This window comes from Centropristis striata, chromosome 22 (assembly GCF_030273125.1).
Source record: "Centropristis striata isolate RG_2023a ecotype Rhode Island chromosome 22, C.striata_1.0, whole genome shotgun sequence".
Lineage (NCBI taxonomy): Eukaryota > Metazoa > Chordata > Actinopteri > Perciformes > Serranidae > Centropristis > Centropristis striata.
The window spans coordinates 20,807,946-20,824,652 of record NC_081538.1 but is presented as its reverse complement, the minus strand read 5'-3'; the positions used below and the strand labels follow the sequence as shown (position 1 = coordinate 20,824,652).

At 39.8% G+C, this 16,707-nt stretch overlaps 3 protein-coding genes across 7 annotated transcripts in view; 2 read left to right on the top strand and 1 right to left on the bottom strand.

Annotated features, from left to right (window-relative positions):
* The window catches only part of lrmp (lymphoid-restricted membrane protein), a 36,489-nt gene extending 28,971 nt beyond the window's left edge, over positions 1 to 7,518 (top strand). The window contains exons 31-39 of one of the 5 annotated variants that reach the window (XM_059325548.1): positions 550 to 684; positions 860 to 1,007; positions 1,418 to 1,458; positions 1,563 to 1,631; positions 2,144 to 2,202; positions 2,447 to 2,545; positions 4,939 to 4,965; positions 5,584 to 5,738; positions 6,441 to 7,518. In XM_059325548.1, coding sequence (XP_059181531.1) covers positions 550 to 684; positions 860 to 1,007; positions 1,418 to 1,458; positions 1,563 to 1,631; positions 2,144 to 2,202; positions 2,447 to 2,545; positions 4,939 to 4,965; positions 5,584 to 5,738; positions 6,441 to 6,583 — 876 coding nt within the window. In that variant the 3' untranslated portion in view covers positions 6,584 to 7,518. Of the gene's footprint in view, positions 1 to 549; positions 685 to 859; positions 1,008 to 1,417; positions 1,459 to 1,559; positions 1,632 to 2,143; positions 2,203 to 2,446; positions 2,546 to 4,938; positions 4,966 to 5,583; positions 5,739 to 6,440 lie in introns of all 5 variants that reach the window. The other 4 variants (XM_059325547.1, XM_059325549.1, XM_059325551.1 and 1 more) reach the window with 4 other exon arrangements.
* dnai7 (dynein axonemal intermediate chain 7) lies at positions 7,369 to 14,800 on the bottom strand. Its single transcript, XM_059326391.1, has 17 exons — positions 14,744 to 14,800; positions 14,402 to 14,419; positions 14,079 to 14,160; positions 13,224 to 13,312; positions 12,947 to 13,051; positions 12,604 to 12,741; positions 11,991 to 12,125; positions 11,701 to 11,804; positions 11,442 to 11,600; positions 11,150 to 11,306; positions 10,980 to 11,070; positions 10,111 to 10,280; positions 9,876 to 10,035; positions 9,571 to 9,785; positions 9,320 to 9,478; positions 8,014 to 8,127; positions 7,369 to 7,910 (listed from the first exon to the last, which is right to left on the bottom strand). Exons 1-17 carry the CDS (start codon positions 14,798 to 14,800, stop codon positions 7,635 to 7,637), a joined length of 2,229 nt encoding a protein of 742 aa, XP_059182374.1. The 3' UTR covers positions 7,369 to 7,634.
* On the top strand, positions 14,796 to 16,246 carry lyrm5a (LYR motif containing 5a). The gene is made up of 3 exons (XM_059325553.1): positions 14,796 to 14,945; positions 15,174 to 15,246; positions 15,336 to 16,246. Exons 2-3 carry the CDS (start codon positions 15,202 to 15,204, stop codon positions 15,546 to 15,548), a joined length of 258 nt encoding a protein of 85 aa, XP_059181536.1. The 5' UTR covers positions 14,796 to 14,945; positions 15,174 to 15,201; the 3' UTR covers positions 15,549 to 16,246.
* The last annotated feature ends 461 nt before the right edge of the window (positions 16,247 to 16,707 follow it).

The following is a 16,707-nucleotide window of genomic DNA, read 5'->3' as shown; positions in this document are numbered from 1 at the left end:
TATTGTAAATAAATGAGGTGAGAGCTGCATGAATCGTGTTAGCACCACAATATACAGTCATGAACGGAATTATTAGACCACCCTTGTTTTCTTCAGTTTATCATCAACCTTTTCCATGTTTTCTTGATAATAATCAAAATCATTATCACGAAAACCATGGAAAATGTCTAGATATCAGCTCTTAAATTAAACTCTTATGAGCTATTTTTTGTTGTAATTACATATGTCCAAACAAATGTACCTTTAGTTGTACCAGGCATTAAAATGAACAAGCAATTGAAGAAAGAGGGTGGTCTTATAATTTTTTCCTTGACTGTAGTAGAGGGAATGGATTTTGTATCTTGTTCTACAGCTTCTCTTGTTGTCTATATATAAAAATGTGGACCGTTAACCTGCATCAATAACAATCAGTGATTATTTTTTAGTAAATTAAACTGAATTAAATGTGCGTTAGTGATTGAGTGGAAAATCCTGTGATATTAAGGCGCGGCCTTTCTCTTGTTCGTGTCTTTTGCCAACTCTCTCTTCGTCCTTCTGTTCTCCTCCCAGGCTCTGACTCCTCTGTGTGAGGATGACAACCAGTCCATGGAGATCATCCTGAGGCTCCAGAAGAACCTGGACATCCTCATCCAGTCCATGACCAGGGTGTCCAGTCGCTCTGAGATGCTAGGAGCTATTCACCAGGTGGGATAATGTGTGTGTTTGTGTTGCCAGCATTTCTTTTCCTCTGTTTTGTGGTGTGATGAAAATATGAGCTGAACTCCAATTTGTATTCCTGTGCCAACAAGAAAACCGCTTGTCCTGTCTGGTGATTTTGATTCTGATGCTTTAATGGGGCCTGTGTGTGTGTGTGTGTCAGGAGAGTCGTATTGGTAAGGCTGTGGAGGTGATGATCCAGCATGTGGAGAACCTGAGGAGGATGTACACCAAGGAGCACGCCGAGCTCCTGGAGCTCAGAGAGGCACTAATGCAGAATGAGAGGTCGTTTGGATCACAAACTGAAAGAGGTAGGGAATGGTTGCATAATAGTTGCATCAAAGTGCAGTACGTTTTTCGACCGATGTTAACAGTTGGCACCAGTTTTGATATCTTAAATTCAGAGACAAAATACTTGTTGGTTGACAACTGTAATCACATCCACTCATAATTTTCTTTCAGAACTAAATGAATGCTATAGTTGGCAAGAGACTCTTGAGATGCATCTTGCATTGAAATTTATATTTTAATGCTGGTTTCGATTTTACTGTAGCTATGTTTAGTGTTAAACCTCCATATAACATTGGCTTACTATAGTGGCGTGTGCGTGCGTGCGTGCGTGCGTGCGTGTGTGTGTGTGTTTGTGTGTGCGCGCGCTCAGTGATTGCACACACAAACAATAAATAAACATACAAGGTAACGAAACTCCTCCTCTTTTTAGATGACTTCCGTGGCAAAAAGCAGACAACACAGTACTACAAGGTGAGCTGCAGTTAGGCTTAATATGATCCCAATGTTCTACTTAACTCAGGACAGTTGTTTGCTTGATATGTTTATAATGTTCTTCTGTTTTTATGCCCCAGCAGTCGTCAACCCGGCGGGTCAGCATAGCAGCAATCCCCCGCACTGGTGGAAGCAACATGCACTTTGACATGGTGTGTGCCATTTCTTTTGTTAACGAAAGCTTAATTCAGCTCATGTAGCAGGTCCTTCAGTGAGCAAGTTGTCTTATTTGCACCCTTAGTACATTACAAATGAAAGCATGATTCAATAGAAAGTTAGCATCCTGCTAACTAAGTGCAAATTGTTCTGAAGGTTGAAATATGATCCCAAAAGTGTCACAAGTATATTTTTTATAAACACATTGATTGCTCCCTCTATAATGACATATCGACATTTAAACTGTGTGAAGAAAAATTGTTTTTGTCAGAGAGTTTATGCTACAATTCCCTAAATTCAGTGAAAGTCAAAGCATGAAAAATGTAGTATGGTTAATTTACAAATGTTAAGTCTCATGCCGTACTTGGCCCAAATGTATGTCAAATGTAGACAGGTTTTAGTATGACAGACAGGTTTAACATGTTTGTTGTTATCCCTGAGTTTGTACAAAGGAGCAATTTTGTGTTGATTAATCGTTGACTTAAATTGTTTGCTTTTCCCACCACAGTCGAAAACGCAAGACTGCTCAGAGGCTGAAACAGAGCGACTGACCAGGCGATCCCCATGGTAGGTACAAGTTAAGGTGTTAGGGTTTGGGATACATTTTCCTGGATTGTAATGTGTAGAGTGACACGTGTAGGGGAGAGTGTGCTTAAATGAAAAGTAACATAAAACACTCCAGCATTGTTTCTGATGTGCAGGAAGCTACTGGCTGTGGTTGTATTTTTCAAGTCATCAAGGCTTGCTGTACCATGACATGAGGGTTGTTGTTGTTGTTGTTATGCCCCTATGTGATAACAATGGTTTCCAGGAATGTGGCAGGGAAGAGCAGTGCGCGCCCCCCACTAAAGCGCTTTGTTAGCTCTGCGGCCTGGGTTGATACTGAAGAGCCCTCTCTCTTGATGAAGGGGTAAGACATGCCAAGAAGAAGGGTACCACGCTGGCCGCATCGCACAAGTTTTTCACAGTTGCCCCAGATGCATAAACATGGCAGTTTACTGGTGTGACATCATCATTACCATACCACCCATGAAGAATACTGTGATCTTTCAGTCCAGTTTATATTTTTCAAAATGACCTTACAGTGGATGTTGTATGGAAATGTAATAGTACACAGTGTAAAACTGGTTGTGATCACCTCTGGTAATTGGTGCAATTAAATAACAAACAAACATTGAAAGAAAATGTTTTTATTTGCTCATATCTGTCTCCATGCTGACAGACTTTAGCAGTAAGCTTAGAGCTTAGACTGCTGGAACAAACTCAAAACAACATGTTATCATTTGAGCCCAGTAAATAATCAATAATGATGACATCAAACCACAAATGGCCATTTTTCATGCATCTGGTCCCTCTTTGCATGGGGAAGCGTTTATCAGAAGCCAACATCCTTTTTTACCAGGGAGTATTAGGGCATTTGTTGATTTTAAAAAAAAAAAAAAAAAAAAAAAAAGAGTACAGAGCTGTGGCAAGGGGGTGTTTTTTTTTAGGAAAAGTATTAGTCGGGAATTTACAAGAACAAAATCGGATTTAGCAATAGAAAATACTTCAGCCAATAATCACAATATTGGTCTGGGATTTGAATAGTCATGGCTAAACTTGAGAATATCTGATTTTTTTTCTTGCAAATGTACGACTAACATTTTTCTCTAGATATTAACCCTCTTCCCAGACTCTGCATAGTCTTTTTTTTTTTTTTTTTTAGCTACAATGACCCAAATATGCTTCTGTGACATCTTTCCTTAATGTAAAATTTAAAAGCAAGAGACTGTTTGGACTTTTTAAAAAACATTTTGCTGGCATAATTTAGCTTTCAAATGTTTGGATGAGGAGAGTAGAATTTGATAAACTAAGCCAAAACTGGAGCTTAGTTGATACGAATGAAGCACTTTTAATGCTCTCCAAATATCTGAAAGGTTGTGAAATTGCTTTGTGGGTTCATGATATAATATTGAAGCATGTAAGTTGAATTGTTTTGTCTGCATTTTTGTTTTGCAAACTATCTTTGTGTGTAGCAGGGGAAAGATAATCACTGAATACTTTGTGGCTGCATATGCATGAAATGTGCATGTGCAAATGCAGAATCGGCATGGTTTTGTGGCCATGCTTGTATTTGAATGTGCAACTGAAAAGTGCGTTTGTGAATGCCTGACCCACGCGTGCCCACAGGACGGCCTACGACAACACCGACTGCCAGTCGGAGGACGAGCCGAAGGAGGAGCCGGTGGCAGAGAGGAGGAGGTCCAGTCTCAGTGAGCTGGGCAGCAAACTCACCTCCCTCATTCTGCCCCTCAAGACGTTAGTCCAACCAAAATACCCACCATTAACCTACTGCAGCACCACTTTCTGCCAGAAAAGCTAAGAGGCTAGCTGCATCCTGGAAGAGTTCATCATTTAGCCATTTTGAGGTTCCAGTAGCTTCGAACTGATTGTTTGATCATCTGAGACATGTTGGATATTTTTATTTCTGTTTAAGGTTAAACATGATTTCTGTGGTGTTTTTGTACTTCAAAGATCACAGTCATCAATGTTACCAGTATGTACATTTACTATCAAAGTTGGTGTCTGATGGTGGCACACTGTAGCTTTTACACCATTGTGGCTATCGTTGCTCATGCACTATATGTTAGTGTATAATGTTCCCTATTCTGTTTTACAAAATTGAGAAAATAATCTGCTGGAGCAGTTTTTAAACACCATCAAATGTAAAAGATTTGCTGGATATTTTTTCTGAAATTGTAATAGGGAGCAGCAAATTATACTTTAGATTATCATGTATGTGTTACAAAAACTCATTGTAACAAAAGGCTGAGTTAGTGTATGGAACCTCCTAAGTGATGAAATTCTTCCATTATATGGGTCTGTGCTGGACTAGCTTCTTCTTTGCTCCAGGGGTTCATCGGCTTTTAATCATGTTGACAGAATGTTTTTACTGGAAGGGCCAGAAATGGTTTCCTTCAGCTTTTAAAGGAGCAGTTCAGCTCCAAAAGTGAACTGTTCCTTTAACTGTCTTGAGATCAGTGTATGCCAGTGTGACAGGGATTTTAAAAACATCATTTGTGTCTCATGCATGGATCTCAAGTTGTGATTTGCAGTGTGCCGCTAACAAAGCATCTGATAACTAATTCTCTTCACCCGGCTTAGACTTCTGTCATTTACTAACATGTTCAGCCGCCTTCACAATTTTATATGCAAACTACTACACTTGGACTATGTTCTTTATTTTTGTGGGTGTTTTGTGCAAACAGATCATGTGTTGTTCTGAACTGTCCTTTCCTCTTTTCCTCCCTGTGCATTGCTCAGGAGTCAGGATGAGCTGTTTGTAATGCTGTAAGTGTAGGGAGGAGAGTCCAAAGTGGAAGTGCTTGTGGATGATTTCTGTCTAAAATAAACAAAAACAAAAAAACAACAAATGCATGCATAAGGCCTGTATTTATCAAGTAGGAGTGCCAATCAAAGGCCACTTACAGCCTCATACTGACTCTTTAAATGACTGTAAAGTGATTTGAAGCAGCACTCCTACTGTTGACAGATTCCAGGCCAGAATTGTCAGCCGCCTTTGCCTTCCCAGTCGATGCTCAAATCCACCTCCATGCCAACCGCTTTTAACTGCACTTCTGACAGCTTTTTCATTATGCTGATGATGTGAATGGTTCTGCATCTTTGACACTGAGACAGGTGGTAAAATGCGCTTCATTGAAGCCACTTTAGATTGCACCAAGCTGCAGCTAATTCACCGCCTGTCATCCATTGCATTAGTTACCACAAATGACCTAGTTTTTATTAAAGTGTCCTGTGGTGACTTTCCATTACAGAGAGTCATTGTCATTGAGTCATTTATGGTAACTTATCTCTTGCTTTGTCTTGGACCAATTTCTTATTCTCTTATGCCTCTTTTTATATCAAATATACGGTAACATTTTGTACTCTTGCATTGCCCACCTCCAGTCCAAGCCCTTCCTCCAGTCCTACGTCCACAGACCCAGGAATGGCCCAGTCTCTGTCCCACAGCCTGACCTCATCACGGGCGGCGGCGGCGGCAGCTGTAGCCAGAGGTGGCAGAGGTCTCTGGCTTTGGTTGGCCATGATTGTGGTGCTGGCAGGTACGCTATTGTCTATAGTACTTATTTTAAGATCATTCTTTTCAATCTCAGATCATAAAAATACTTTGCTACTTGGATTTGACAACAAAATAAACAATCCACTCTCTACAAATTATAATTATTTTTTACATTTTAGTCTGTGTTGTACATTTTCCAACCATGAAACAGCTGCTGCTCCTCATAAAGGGACAGTTGACCCTCAAAAATGCAGATATGCATATAAAGGTGCATCTCAACTAATTTGAAAATGATGGAAAAGTCTATTTCCCATAGTTCAAGTCAAACAGCCCCAACCAAGTATTGATAGCATATCGATGGACATTTTTTTCAGAGGCCAACATTTCCATATTGAACATTTAACTTTTTAAAATTGGTCTTCTGTAGAAGACACTGAATTTTAGGTCTTCATTAAAAGTTAGCTATAATCATTATAATTAGAAGAAATTAAGACATGAAATGTTTCATTCTGTGTGTAATTGATCTATATAATGTGTTATTTTTTTAAATGCACTCGCATCAAAACTATCTAGATTGACAAATAGCACTACAGATAAGAGAAAAAAAATTACTTTTGATTTTGGGGTAAACTATCCCTTAAATGTAAGAGTAACTGTCAAATAACATTTTCCCAAATGCACAGAGGCACAGAGTACCGTCACGTCTCATTCTGTGTACTAGTAAATATTGATTGTTCACCTGCAGGTCTCCTGGCACTGCTGGCCAGCCTAGTGATGCAACCTGCGGTAGATGCAGCCCCTGTGGGGACCGGGGACTCCTGGATGACCATCCAGCAGCTGCTGTGGCCCTACACGGGGCTCCGGCATAACGGACAACCCCCCGTCTAGCTCCTGAGATTCGGGGTGGATGATGTTACTGCCCATCAGCCCTCTGCAGAAATGATCTGTGCACGGTGGTGGTTAGGAAGAAAGCACAGTGTACCACTCCTGAGCAGAGGCTGTTGGGATGTTTACTGGTGCCTGAAGATTCCTAAAACAAGACTTGCATTGACACAGGCCAGGCCTCAGGGGATAGTTAACCCTACGGAGGATTTTATGCATCACATCACGTTTGCTAAATTAGTTAGTCTGTGTGTGTATGCGTGTGTCTGCGTTTTAAGAGAAGAAGCAGTTACAGGTGGTGGAAGCCAGTGTCCTTTCTGGGCTGCTCAACATCCTTAACACATCATGATGCAGTTTTCCCTGCAGTCAGTGCTGCTGGCAAGAGTTTACCCGGACCCGACACAATCTGTCAAATCAGGCTTGATCAGTCATCAGAGCTCATACAATGCTGACCAATCACGTCACATCTTCATCAGAATGACTGCACTGATCCACTACGTCATACAATGGGCCGCTGTGCAGTTTTCCATTGATAACCACCACACACAGTGGCTCCAATTGTGCCACATGGCTTTTTAAACAGATTTCATGCACTTAAGGAAACAAAGGACTGTCAGCCTTTTTAATGGAATTTTGCAGAGGAAATTTTATAACTTTTAAGTCTATTAACACTGGTAATAAAACTTTTATTTTAACTGTTTTAAAATTGTTAAATCTATATTTATGTGAGTTTGATAGTTTTGAGTGTGGATATGTGAATATGTTTATTTTTGTTAAGTTATAATTCTACATTGTAACAGTCTTCACACCAAAGGGTTTTTTATTTTCCTCTTCAAGTACTTGCTGTGGTTGTCACCGTTTTCAACTTCATACTCTTTTGTATGTTCCAAAGAAGATGTATGGAACTTTGCACAAATAAAGTAGCCAATTCTACAATCCAAGATGTGTTCTTATGTAAATCCAAAAGTACATTTCAAGTTCAGATTTAATCTCTTTAATTTGTTGATTTTAAAAAAAAAAAAAAAAAAAAAAAGCAATCTCATGTGAAGTTCATAAGTTATGAATACATGAGGGGTCTGGTGGCACAGAGCAGGCTCTGCACTGTATCCACGAACAGATAATTGGATTCTCTGGTCTTGATTATGCCGTCAGTGCTCATGTTGTCCTGCAGCATGTGAATGAAAGTGGAGTGAAACTCACTTTCAGGATAATGGTCTGGAGAGAAGGCCTCACTGTTCTTTGTGATTCCTAGCTTCTGACTCCTCTGAGCGCCCAGCAGGTAGAGACTCCATGAGCCCCTAGGCACCGGGTCAGGGCCATGGTGCTCACACACCTGGCAGGAAAGAGAGAAGAAGCACAATTTGTTCATTCCAAGTTAGCAGGGAAAGGGATAGAATGCTAAATTTAATCACTGTTTCTACGTGTGAGCAGAATACCTGCATGACTAGATGCTCAGCTCCACATTTGGCATTCCACTTGCTCCATGAGAAAGCGCAGGCAGAGGCAAAGAGGGCCATCTGTTCGTAGGCAGCATGTTCTGTAAGTGGGTCCTGAAGAGGAGAGAAACCACACAGTACATTTATAACATGGAAATGTTGGACTGTCATCTGGTGATATGCAAGCAACTTTTAACAGTAAAAGTAAAGTAATACAAGTTTGCATGATGGGAGTAGGTGGTTTACAAGTGAGTATTGTGGCATGGTAAAAATGTCCATATACATTATAATGGTGATTAGTTCAAGCCAGAAACATTTCATGTTGCATTGTCTTTGCATTGTGCCACAATCCAATCATGTTACTACCCCCATCTGTCAAAAACTTCCCTTTCAAAAATCTGATTTGTTAAATTATTTTTAGAGCCACACTAGAAGAACTGCAGTGGTGGCAAAATTATTCTGAAGTACTTATAATGCAGAATTGACCCACTCAGATTGTTTTATATATTCTAAATATATTATTGGATTATTATTGATGCATTTATGTAAGCGCCGTTTTAATTTTCTCAAGGTAGTGCTCTTTAACTACTTAATATACTGTTATGAGGTTTAATTTAAAAAATGTCTGATCACTTTAAATGAATCATGATAAATCTTGACCTGAAAAGTAACTAAAACTGTCAGCTAAATGTGGTGGAGTAAAAAGTACAATATTTGCCTCAAAATGTAGTGGAGTAGAAGTATAAAGTAACATAAAATGGAACAAGTACCTCAAAATTGTACTTAAGTACAGTACTTGAGTAAATGTACATTCCACCACTGGAGCATTGTGACCGCAAAGTAAAAAAAAAAACGAATACCTCAACCACTGTAAGATGGATTGCCATGGTATTTTTCTTGGTTTTCATGGTATTTGACTGTGGTGATGCCCTGAGTTTTCGTGTAGTGCTACTGTAGCAGTAAAGATGGACTTATTTTGGTTCAGAGTGAAATTCCAACATCTATTGGGAGGATTGCCATAAAACGTGGTGCACACATTCACACTCCCTCAGTATGAATTTTATTTATGCACCATCACCAGGCCAACATTTCCATCAATCTCAGCTTAGCAAATGTAAGCATGCTGACACACTAAATAAAATAGCGAACATGATAAACATTATACACATTAGCACTGACAGATCTGTGGCTTCATGCTCAACCCTGGTTTGTGCATTCAGTGCAGATTTGGTGACAAAAAAGCGTAACCTGACTCAAATCTAGGATCTTTTTCAATTCTGAAAGCTAACAGGTGAAAGATGCAGACCTTGCCGCAGGTGCTGATGTATTTCTCCGTGTACTCATTCACAAAGATGTTGATCCCTGTGTTGAGCATGGCTCTCTGCAGGGCGGGGCCGCTCATCCACTTCCCTATGAGGTGAGAGAGACCTTTCTCTTGGTCTGACTGCAACATACACTGATTGCTCTGTAGGTCAAATATGCACAAACACAAATTAAAACACCCACACTACATCTTTTGATTTTTTTTCTTCTGACATGTACTCTTTAGTCTCTTACCTGGATCGTGATTCTGAGGTCGATGAGTGCCCCGTTGACAGTGAAAAGAGCAGAGTCTTGGCTCAATGGCCTAAGCTCCCAACTCTGGAAGGGAAAGTTGGCATACGTTTCCTGCATCAGTACAAAGGCTTGGAAGGAGTCCATCTTGAAGGATATTTTGGCTTCTGCCTCCTCATAAGACACATCTGTGATACCGTCCATCCTCCAATGCTTCACTGCATGGAAAAAATACTTGTATTACTTCTTTTTTACATTTTACTACATTGGAAAGGGTATTACACAACGTGTGTTCCTGAACGTCCTACGTGCAGCATCCCAGCGAGCCACTTGGGGAGTTTCCAAGAAGACGACAGAGTCGGGCAGTGTCACAGACACCCCAACAGGAGGGCAGCTAAGAGCTTCACTATCATCTAGGTTAGACTTCTCCACAGGGTAGGGGAACACCTGGAGCCCTTTGTCCAAGAGCTAGAAAAACATGAAGGTAACTTTAGCTGCTGGGCTTAGTGTAAGCAGCAAACACTGAAACCCTTTTCTATTTACCTGTCTAATTTCCCAGCCTTTGACCTGGTGGGCTTGCGGCGGGAGGTGGAACACGTCATAATAGAAGACCCCACCCAGAGGTGTATACTGCAGTAAGTCCACCACCTGGACACACTCACCGTTGTCCATCATTGTTAGCTGCACTAAGGGAGAAGCCAAGTCCCCCTCCGCTGAAGAGAGGAAAAACAGATCATCAATCCATTTTTGAAAACAATTATTGATGTCTTAACCCCTTATCATTCAGCCCTCTTTATAGAGAATTGGGGGTGGCGGCAGTGGATTTTTACACATGGGGAAGCTGGGGATCCAAAGTATATAGTTCAGAACATTAATATTTGGCTGTCTGAAGTACATTTCCAGTTCAACTATGTCCCATAAGTTGTTGCAGCAATGTTTGAGTTGATACCATTTGTTACACACATTTGGTGCTGAATTTGGCTTTTTTAAAATTTATTTGAGAATGGATAAAAGTGCCAAGTACCCTCCAGAAAATGTACATAAAAACACCAAGACCTTTGGAGCAACTTATAAAAATCCATGCTGGGATTTCAGAAACTTTGGTCATTTTGGAGATTTCTGTATTTTCAGCGATTGGATGATGAGCACTTATGTTCTTTAAACTGCTGAGAAACCCTCTTATAGTCAACATACCCAGGAAAGCTATGATATCATGATGTGGTTGGTACCAATGGATTCCTCAGGTCTTCTAGTTTCATATATCACTAACAGGTTAATCTACATTAAAAAAAACCCTGCCTAGACCATGTATTAAAAGACCTGTCAATCATTTTCAGAGACAGCAGGTTGAAATCCTGTATTTCTGGATTGTTTTTGTGTTTATATTTGGATTGTCTGGCTGAACATCTTACCGCCAAGTGCTTCCATCTGCGTCTGTATCAGGCTCCCTTGGCCTTCTGCAGGCTGCGCACTGTTTATCCTTGACTGTTCACTGGCTGCACTCTGGGAGATACAAACACAATGAGAAAGCAAACATCACAATTAATTTAGACACCCAGACTAACAACTTGTCCAATCCTACCTTCCTCCCGTCAAACCCTTGGATGGACTGCACCTCCAACTCGTCAGCTCTCTGCTGCTGTACCTCGTTGTCTTCCTTCACTTCCCCCTCTCTGTCTGTCTCCTCCTGCTCAGGTACATCTATGTCTGCTGGGACCTCCTCAGCACCTGCAAGAGACCTGTGACCAAACATTATAAGGAAAGAACACAGAGGGAAGGGAGCATGGTTAGGAGTATTACCAGCGTATTATGACTGGAAAGGTATTCGTAGTAGCATAACTGTAGTTGTGGTAAAAGCACTATCAGATAGGTACCTGTGACTGGGTGTGTGTATACTCAGGTGGGCCATCCTGGCCAGCAAGGACAGGTGATCATAACGTGTGTGGAGGATCCGCACGCCGATATTACTCACAGCCAGCTGTTTGGGAAGCTCAAAGCCCAGGGCCGCCTCTTCAAAGTTTAAACCTTTAAACCTAAATGGACCCATTGGAAAGAAAGAGAAATACTAGATATTTCCTTTTATTGTCACATTTAACCCTGATTATCTATCTGTAGTAGGTTCCTCACACATACCTTGGGTTCTTCTTGAGGTTGGCCCAGAGACACAGTGTAAGGTTGTCATCTTTGACTACAGTCTGCATATTGCCTGTCTCAGTGTCAATGTTTGCACTGGCCTTCTATAAAAAAGAAATGAGAATAGTTCCAAAAAAACATCACAGTGTTTGCACATCATATCTTGGACTTAAAGTACTAAAAAGCAACCCATGCACACACTAATAAATCATTTTTATTATATATAATCCTTCTTATAGTTAAGAATGTGTGACAATGTGGAGGCACAGGTAAAACTATAATCCACGTACCTTGAGGATCTCCTCAGTGGTGAGGAGGTGTTTAGAGTGGATTAGCTCCTGCAGTTGTATGAGACCCTCCTGGTACTTCTGGCCCTCTAGTGGATCTGTAACATCTCTGAGCAGACCCTCCAGCTCCTCAATAAGCTATGAGGGACAAAGTTCATTTATTTATTTATAATTCTTAAATGTCATTTAAAAAAAAAAAGTTATTTAGTTATTTTCCCCAGCAGTTGTCCTGGATACTGTGTAGGTAGAACATATCAATATTGTGACGACTATATGGAATTTTATGGCCATCTGTGTTAAAAATGCATACTGTTCAGCACTTTGGATAAAAGTCGGGAGTGAAATTATCATAGTAAACTGATTATAATTTATTTATAGGATAAAGTGAGCAGTTTAGAAAAACTATTCAATCGTAATTATATCAAAATAGATCCAATTCATATTTCTAATACTTAAAAAAAATCAAATCAAACATTTCTTTCCTTAGAAAACTGTAACCCACAAATATTTGGTGCTTATATCTAATAAATAATTAGTTAACTAACTAATTAAAACTGAGTCAATTCACTCTGTATTGATTAGTGAACTAATGGCATGTACACATCTACATACAGACCTGTAGAGCAAGGTTACATTGCTTGAGCACGAGTGTGATGTCAACCTCTGGGTCATCTCTCCATAAGCTGATATATGTGTTAATTTCCTGCTGTACTGCTGCGTCCGGGGTGCCGTCACAATGCATGTACTTTTCCCACTGGACACAGACAACATCACATGTGTTAATGTCAGACATAAGTTAGATGAATTTGAATTAATTCAAAAAACATAATACTTTTTGTATCAACATTACGGTTTTGTTTTTCCATGCTGGTATCTGATTATGTGTGGATAAGAAAGTATTACTGCATTGTTTGCTCAGGAAATCATTGGTAATAACACGAGTCACACATGCCACACACCTTGGCTTTCTCCACTGCATCTGTTTTCCAGTTGGTCACTGCAGTATGATTCTCCTCCAGTAGATGGCGGAGTTCGTTCAGCTCATCATCTCGGCGCTCTTGGTCCTGTCACAGCGAAGCAGCTTGCTTAAGACAACAGTGAATATCTACAGTGTATATAGCTGGGTTTATTTGAAACATAATTTATATTCAAGAGCAAAACCAATCATATAATGCATACCACAGCTATTGGGCATGATTGATATAGTAATAAATTCCATTTCCAGGGACATCTTACTTTTAACTCAAGCCTTTCTAGCTCCTTCTCCTTTCTCTCTCTTTCCAATCTTTCCTGCTCTTCTTTCTCTGCTTGCAGCTTCGCTTCCTCTATAAAGCAAAAACACACAATGTGCACACACAATACTTTAACAACATGTATCCTTTTTATTCCTTAGTGGAAGCCCAAGACAGATTAGGTATATTATCATAGATTTCTGCAGGTTCAAGCCCCCTCTTCAGCCACTGAATACCTGTGGGGTGGACATGGAGGTGGTGCCAAGTTATAAGTATCTCTACAAAAAGGGGCAGAGCTGCCTCTTTTTCTTAAGGAAGCTCAAATCTCTTGACATCTGTAGTAAGATGCTGCAGATGTTTAATCAGTCTGTGGTGGTAGTGTGTTGTTTTATGCTGCAGTCTGCTGGGGAGGCAGCATCACACACAGAGATGCAAGGTGGTTAGACAGACTAGTCAAAAGAGCTGGTTCTGTGGTTGGAGCCAGGTTGGACACACTGGAGGAGGTGGTGGAGAGATGACCTGTCAAGATGTTCCAGGCCATCCTGAAATACCCAGATCATCTGCTACACAACACATTTATGGACCAAAAAAAACAGCAGTGGACGGCTCCTCTCTCTCCGTTGCAGGACGGAGAGATACAAAAGATCCTTCTCTCCTACAGCCATCAGGTTGTCTCATTCTAACAGAGCTACCAGACTACCTGAATTTCCCCTCGGGGATAAATAAAGTAATTTTGATTTGATTGGATTGATTGATAACAGATTACTTCTCATCAGTTTCCTGTAGAGTTTAACTACATGCCAATGGTTCCAATGTGTTCCTTAGTCTGCCCCTGTTGAGAGACAATTGAAGGGCCTACCTTCCTCTCGCAGCCTCCTCTCCTCCTCCTCTTGCAGCTGCTTGGCCTTCTGGGCCTTGGTCAGCTTACGTCCCTTGGATGACTTTGAAACCAGCAAAACATTACAAATTAGTGTTGAACAGTGGTAACTCACTTCTAAAAAAAGGGTCAATTACTGAGGAACAGGGTGGGTACAGAGAATGTAAGTGGCAATTACTGTAAGAGTTGAACGGTTTACTTAATTCCTGCCTGCCTGCATACATCTTCAACTACATGCCTATGGTTATCAGATTAATGTAACATATCTATAGAATCTAAATGTGCTGACTGACATTTGCTCATACCTTTCCTTTCTTGGGTGGCTATCATGCACAGGAGGAAACATGGAGAGAAAGTTAAAGAAGGTTTACAATGCGAATTCAAGACACAGTGGAAACAATTGGTGAGAAAATAAAGAAGGAAAAAGAGCATCAAAATAAAAGGTTCTTCTTCCTGCTAACGCTAACTTGAAAACTACGTTTTGTGTTAACGTTATATTAACTATCATATAAGTTAGTTGGTTGTCTTTACCCTTACTTTTTAGGTTTTGTGACATTATGATAGTAAGTGCGGTTCAAACAATATGAATATGTCAATATTTTAGGCCAAAAAGAGTAATTTATTCGAAAAACAGTGTAAAAACTTACCATACTGAAAATAAAAAGCGCTGTCGCGTCTAGGTCGCCATAGAAACGTTTACGCATGCGTAGTTATCTGTTTTTATTTGCGACACAACGCAACGACATACGGCTGTGTGTACAGCTGGGCTGCCCAGAGGAAGGACAAAGGAAAGGAGAAGTGTCTTTATTATCGTAGCACTTGAATAAATTCACCAACAGAAGAACACATGTAAATATAAATGCACTGTTTAATAAGGTTGTTCGTTGAGTATGTGGTTAATCCAGTATTTGTTAAATGCTAACTGACATGCTAGCTGCTCAGCTGTAGCTGTCGCAACTCTTTCAATGTAGCAGTCTGACTGATTATATTGTTTAACTGGCTTCTTCTCGCCCACCAAATGCTTCTGTCATTGTCTTCTTAGTTATCAATTTCTCTTTCATCTTCTTCTTGTTTCAGAAGTGTGCGTGTCCACCTCGTTGCTGACATGGCCAACCCTCTACGGGCTGAAGTTATCAAACTTTACAAAACTGTAAGTGTTTTAGTTGATGACACAGGGTGTTTAGGTTCGGTTGTGTCCTGTGCTGGTTTTAATTCACGTGTTTGTCATCCTTTAAAAAGCTGCTGTACCTTGGCCGTGAGTACCCCCAGGGGGCAGCTTACTTCAGGGAGCGCCTGAAGGCATCTTTCATGAAGAATAAGGACGTGACAGACCCTGAAAAGATCCAGAAGCTGGTGGCCCGTGGCGACTTTGTCATCAAGGAATTGGAGGCTCTCTATTTCCTCAGGAAATACCGAGCCATGAAGAAGAGGTATTACGACCCAGAAGAATAACCACACACACACACACACACACACACACACACACAACATAACGTTAAACAGCACTGAGTGATCCTCCAGGCTGTGAGGCAAGTTCAATCAATCTGTCCATATTTAATTCAACATACCATGCAAAAGTGTTATTTTTATGTACACACCTCTAAAAATGACATGAAGTACAGATTATTCTGCAGAAATATTTAAAAAAATCCAAGTTACCTTTTATATACATAGATGAACACGGCTTGCTCACAAAGGAAATTGAAGATCAGTCAGTTGGAAGTGCCACAAAGGGGTGATAATGAAGCTGTTACACAATGTGCTTTGTATTTTTTTATACCTAAGTTATACCGTAATGGCCAGTGTTGTTCTAAACTGTGGAAGCCTACGTTTCAGACTGACTGATCAGTATTGTACAATGTATTTTCTGTGTATATATTTGTAAATACATGGTCAAACTTATTGAAGAGTGAATGTACATGACTATGTCTCAATGCACTATTAGATAGAAACGTTTTGAAACAGTAATAACTGGTGTCATAATAAATATTTAAAAAATCACAGCAGTGTTTTTCAACAGTTTAACTCCTTTACTAACATTGTTTTTATGAGATCAAGAAGTATGTACGAGGAATACTTTTGAGCTGTTTTCAAAGGGAGGTTTGGAGAGATTATGCAGAATATTTGAAATTCCATCAAAAAACAAATTATTAAAATTCTGTTTTTTTATTGATATGAAAATGTTAGAAATGCCCCAAAATTCCCTACAATTGCAAGGTTAGGAATTCTGACATACTTGATTTTTTGAGAATTTCTTAAAGGGATAAAATGAAATAAAAAGGTAATCAACTGAGAAAGTCATTATAATTGTCATAGAAAATCTTTTGAAAATTGTTGTCTTATTTTTGGCACCTGACAAAATGGAACAGAAGTAACTAATTGTCTAATAATAATACAACAAAATGACTGACTATGCCTTTATTATATATTTATAGTTTTTATGAGGCATTAATTAACATAATAACTATAAGGGAATTCATTTAAATCATAATATATACCCTGGATATAAATTATTTGCAATTATAACTTGATGTCACAATAATCTGTGTATTGTGCATCTTAATTGGTATCTTTTCAGGTGCCAAATATTGCAAGTAAAAATAAACCACTA

Coding starts and splice junctions, on each gene's coding strand:
- dnai7 (XM_059326391.1), bottom strand. CDS start 14,800: ATGCGTAAACGTTTCTATGGCGACCTAGACGCGACAGCGCTTTTTATT. Junction 12,126..12,603: donor AATGTAACCTTGCTCTACAG/GTCTGTATGTAG, acceptor TGTCCCTCATAG/CTTATTGAGGAGCTGGAGGG. Junction 9,786..9,875: donor GGCTCGCTGGGATGCTGCAC/GTAGGACGTTCA, acceptor TTTTCCATGCAG/TGAAGCATTGGAGGATGGAC.
- lyrm5a (XM_059325553.1), top strand. CDS start 15,202: ATGGCCAACCCTCTACGGGCTGAAGTTATCAAACTTTACAAAACT. Junction 15,247..15,335: donor TTATCAAACTTTACAAAACT/GTAAGTGTTTTA, acceptor TCCTTTAAAAAG/CTGCTGTACCTTGGCCGTGA.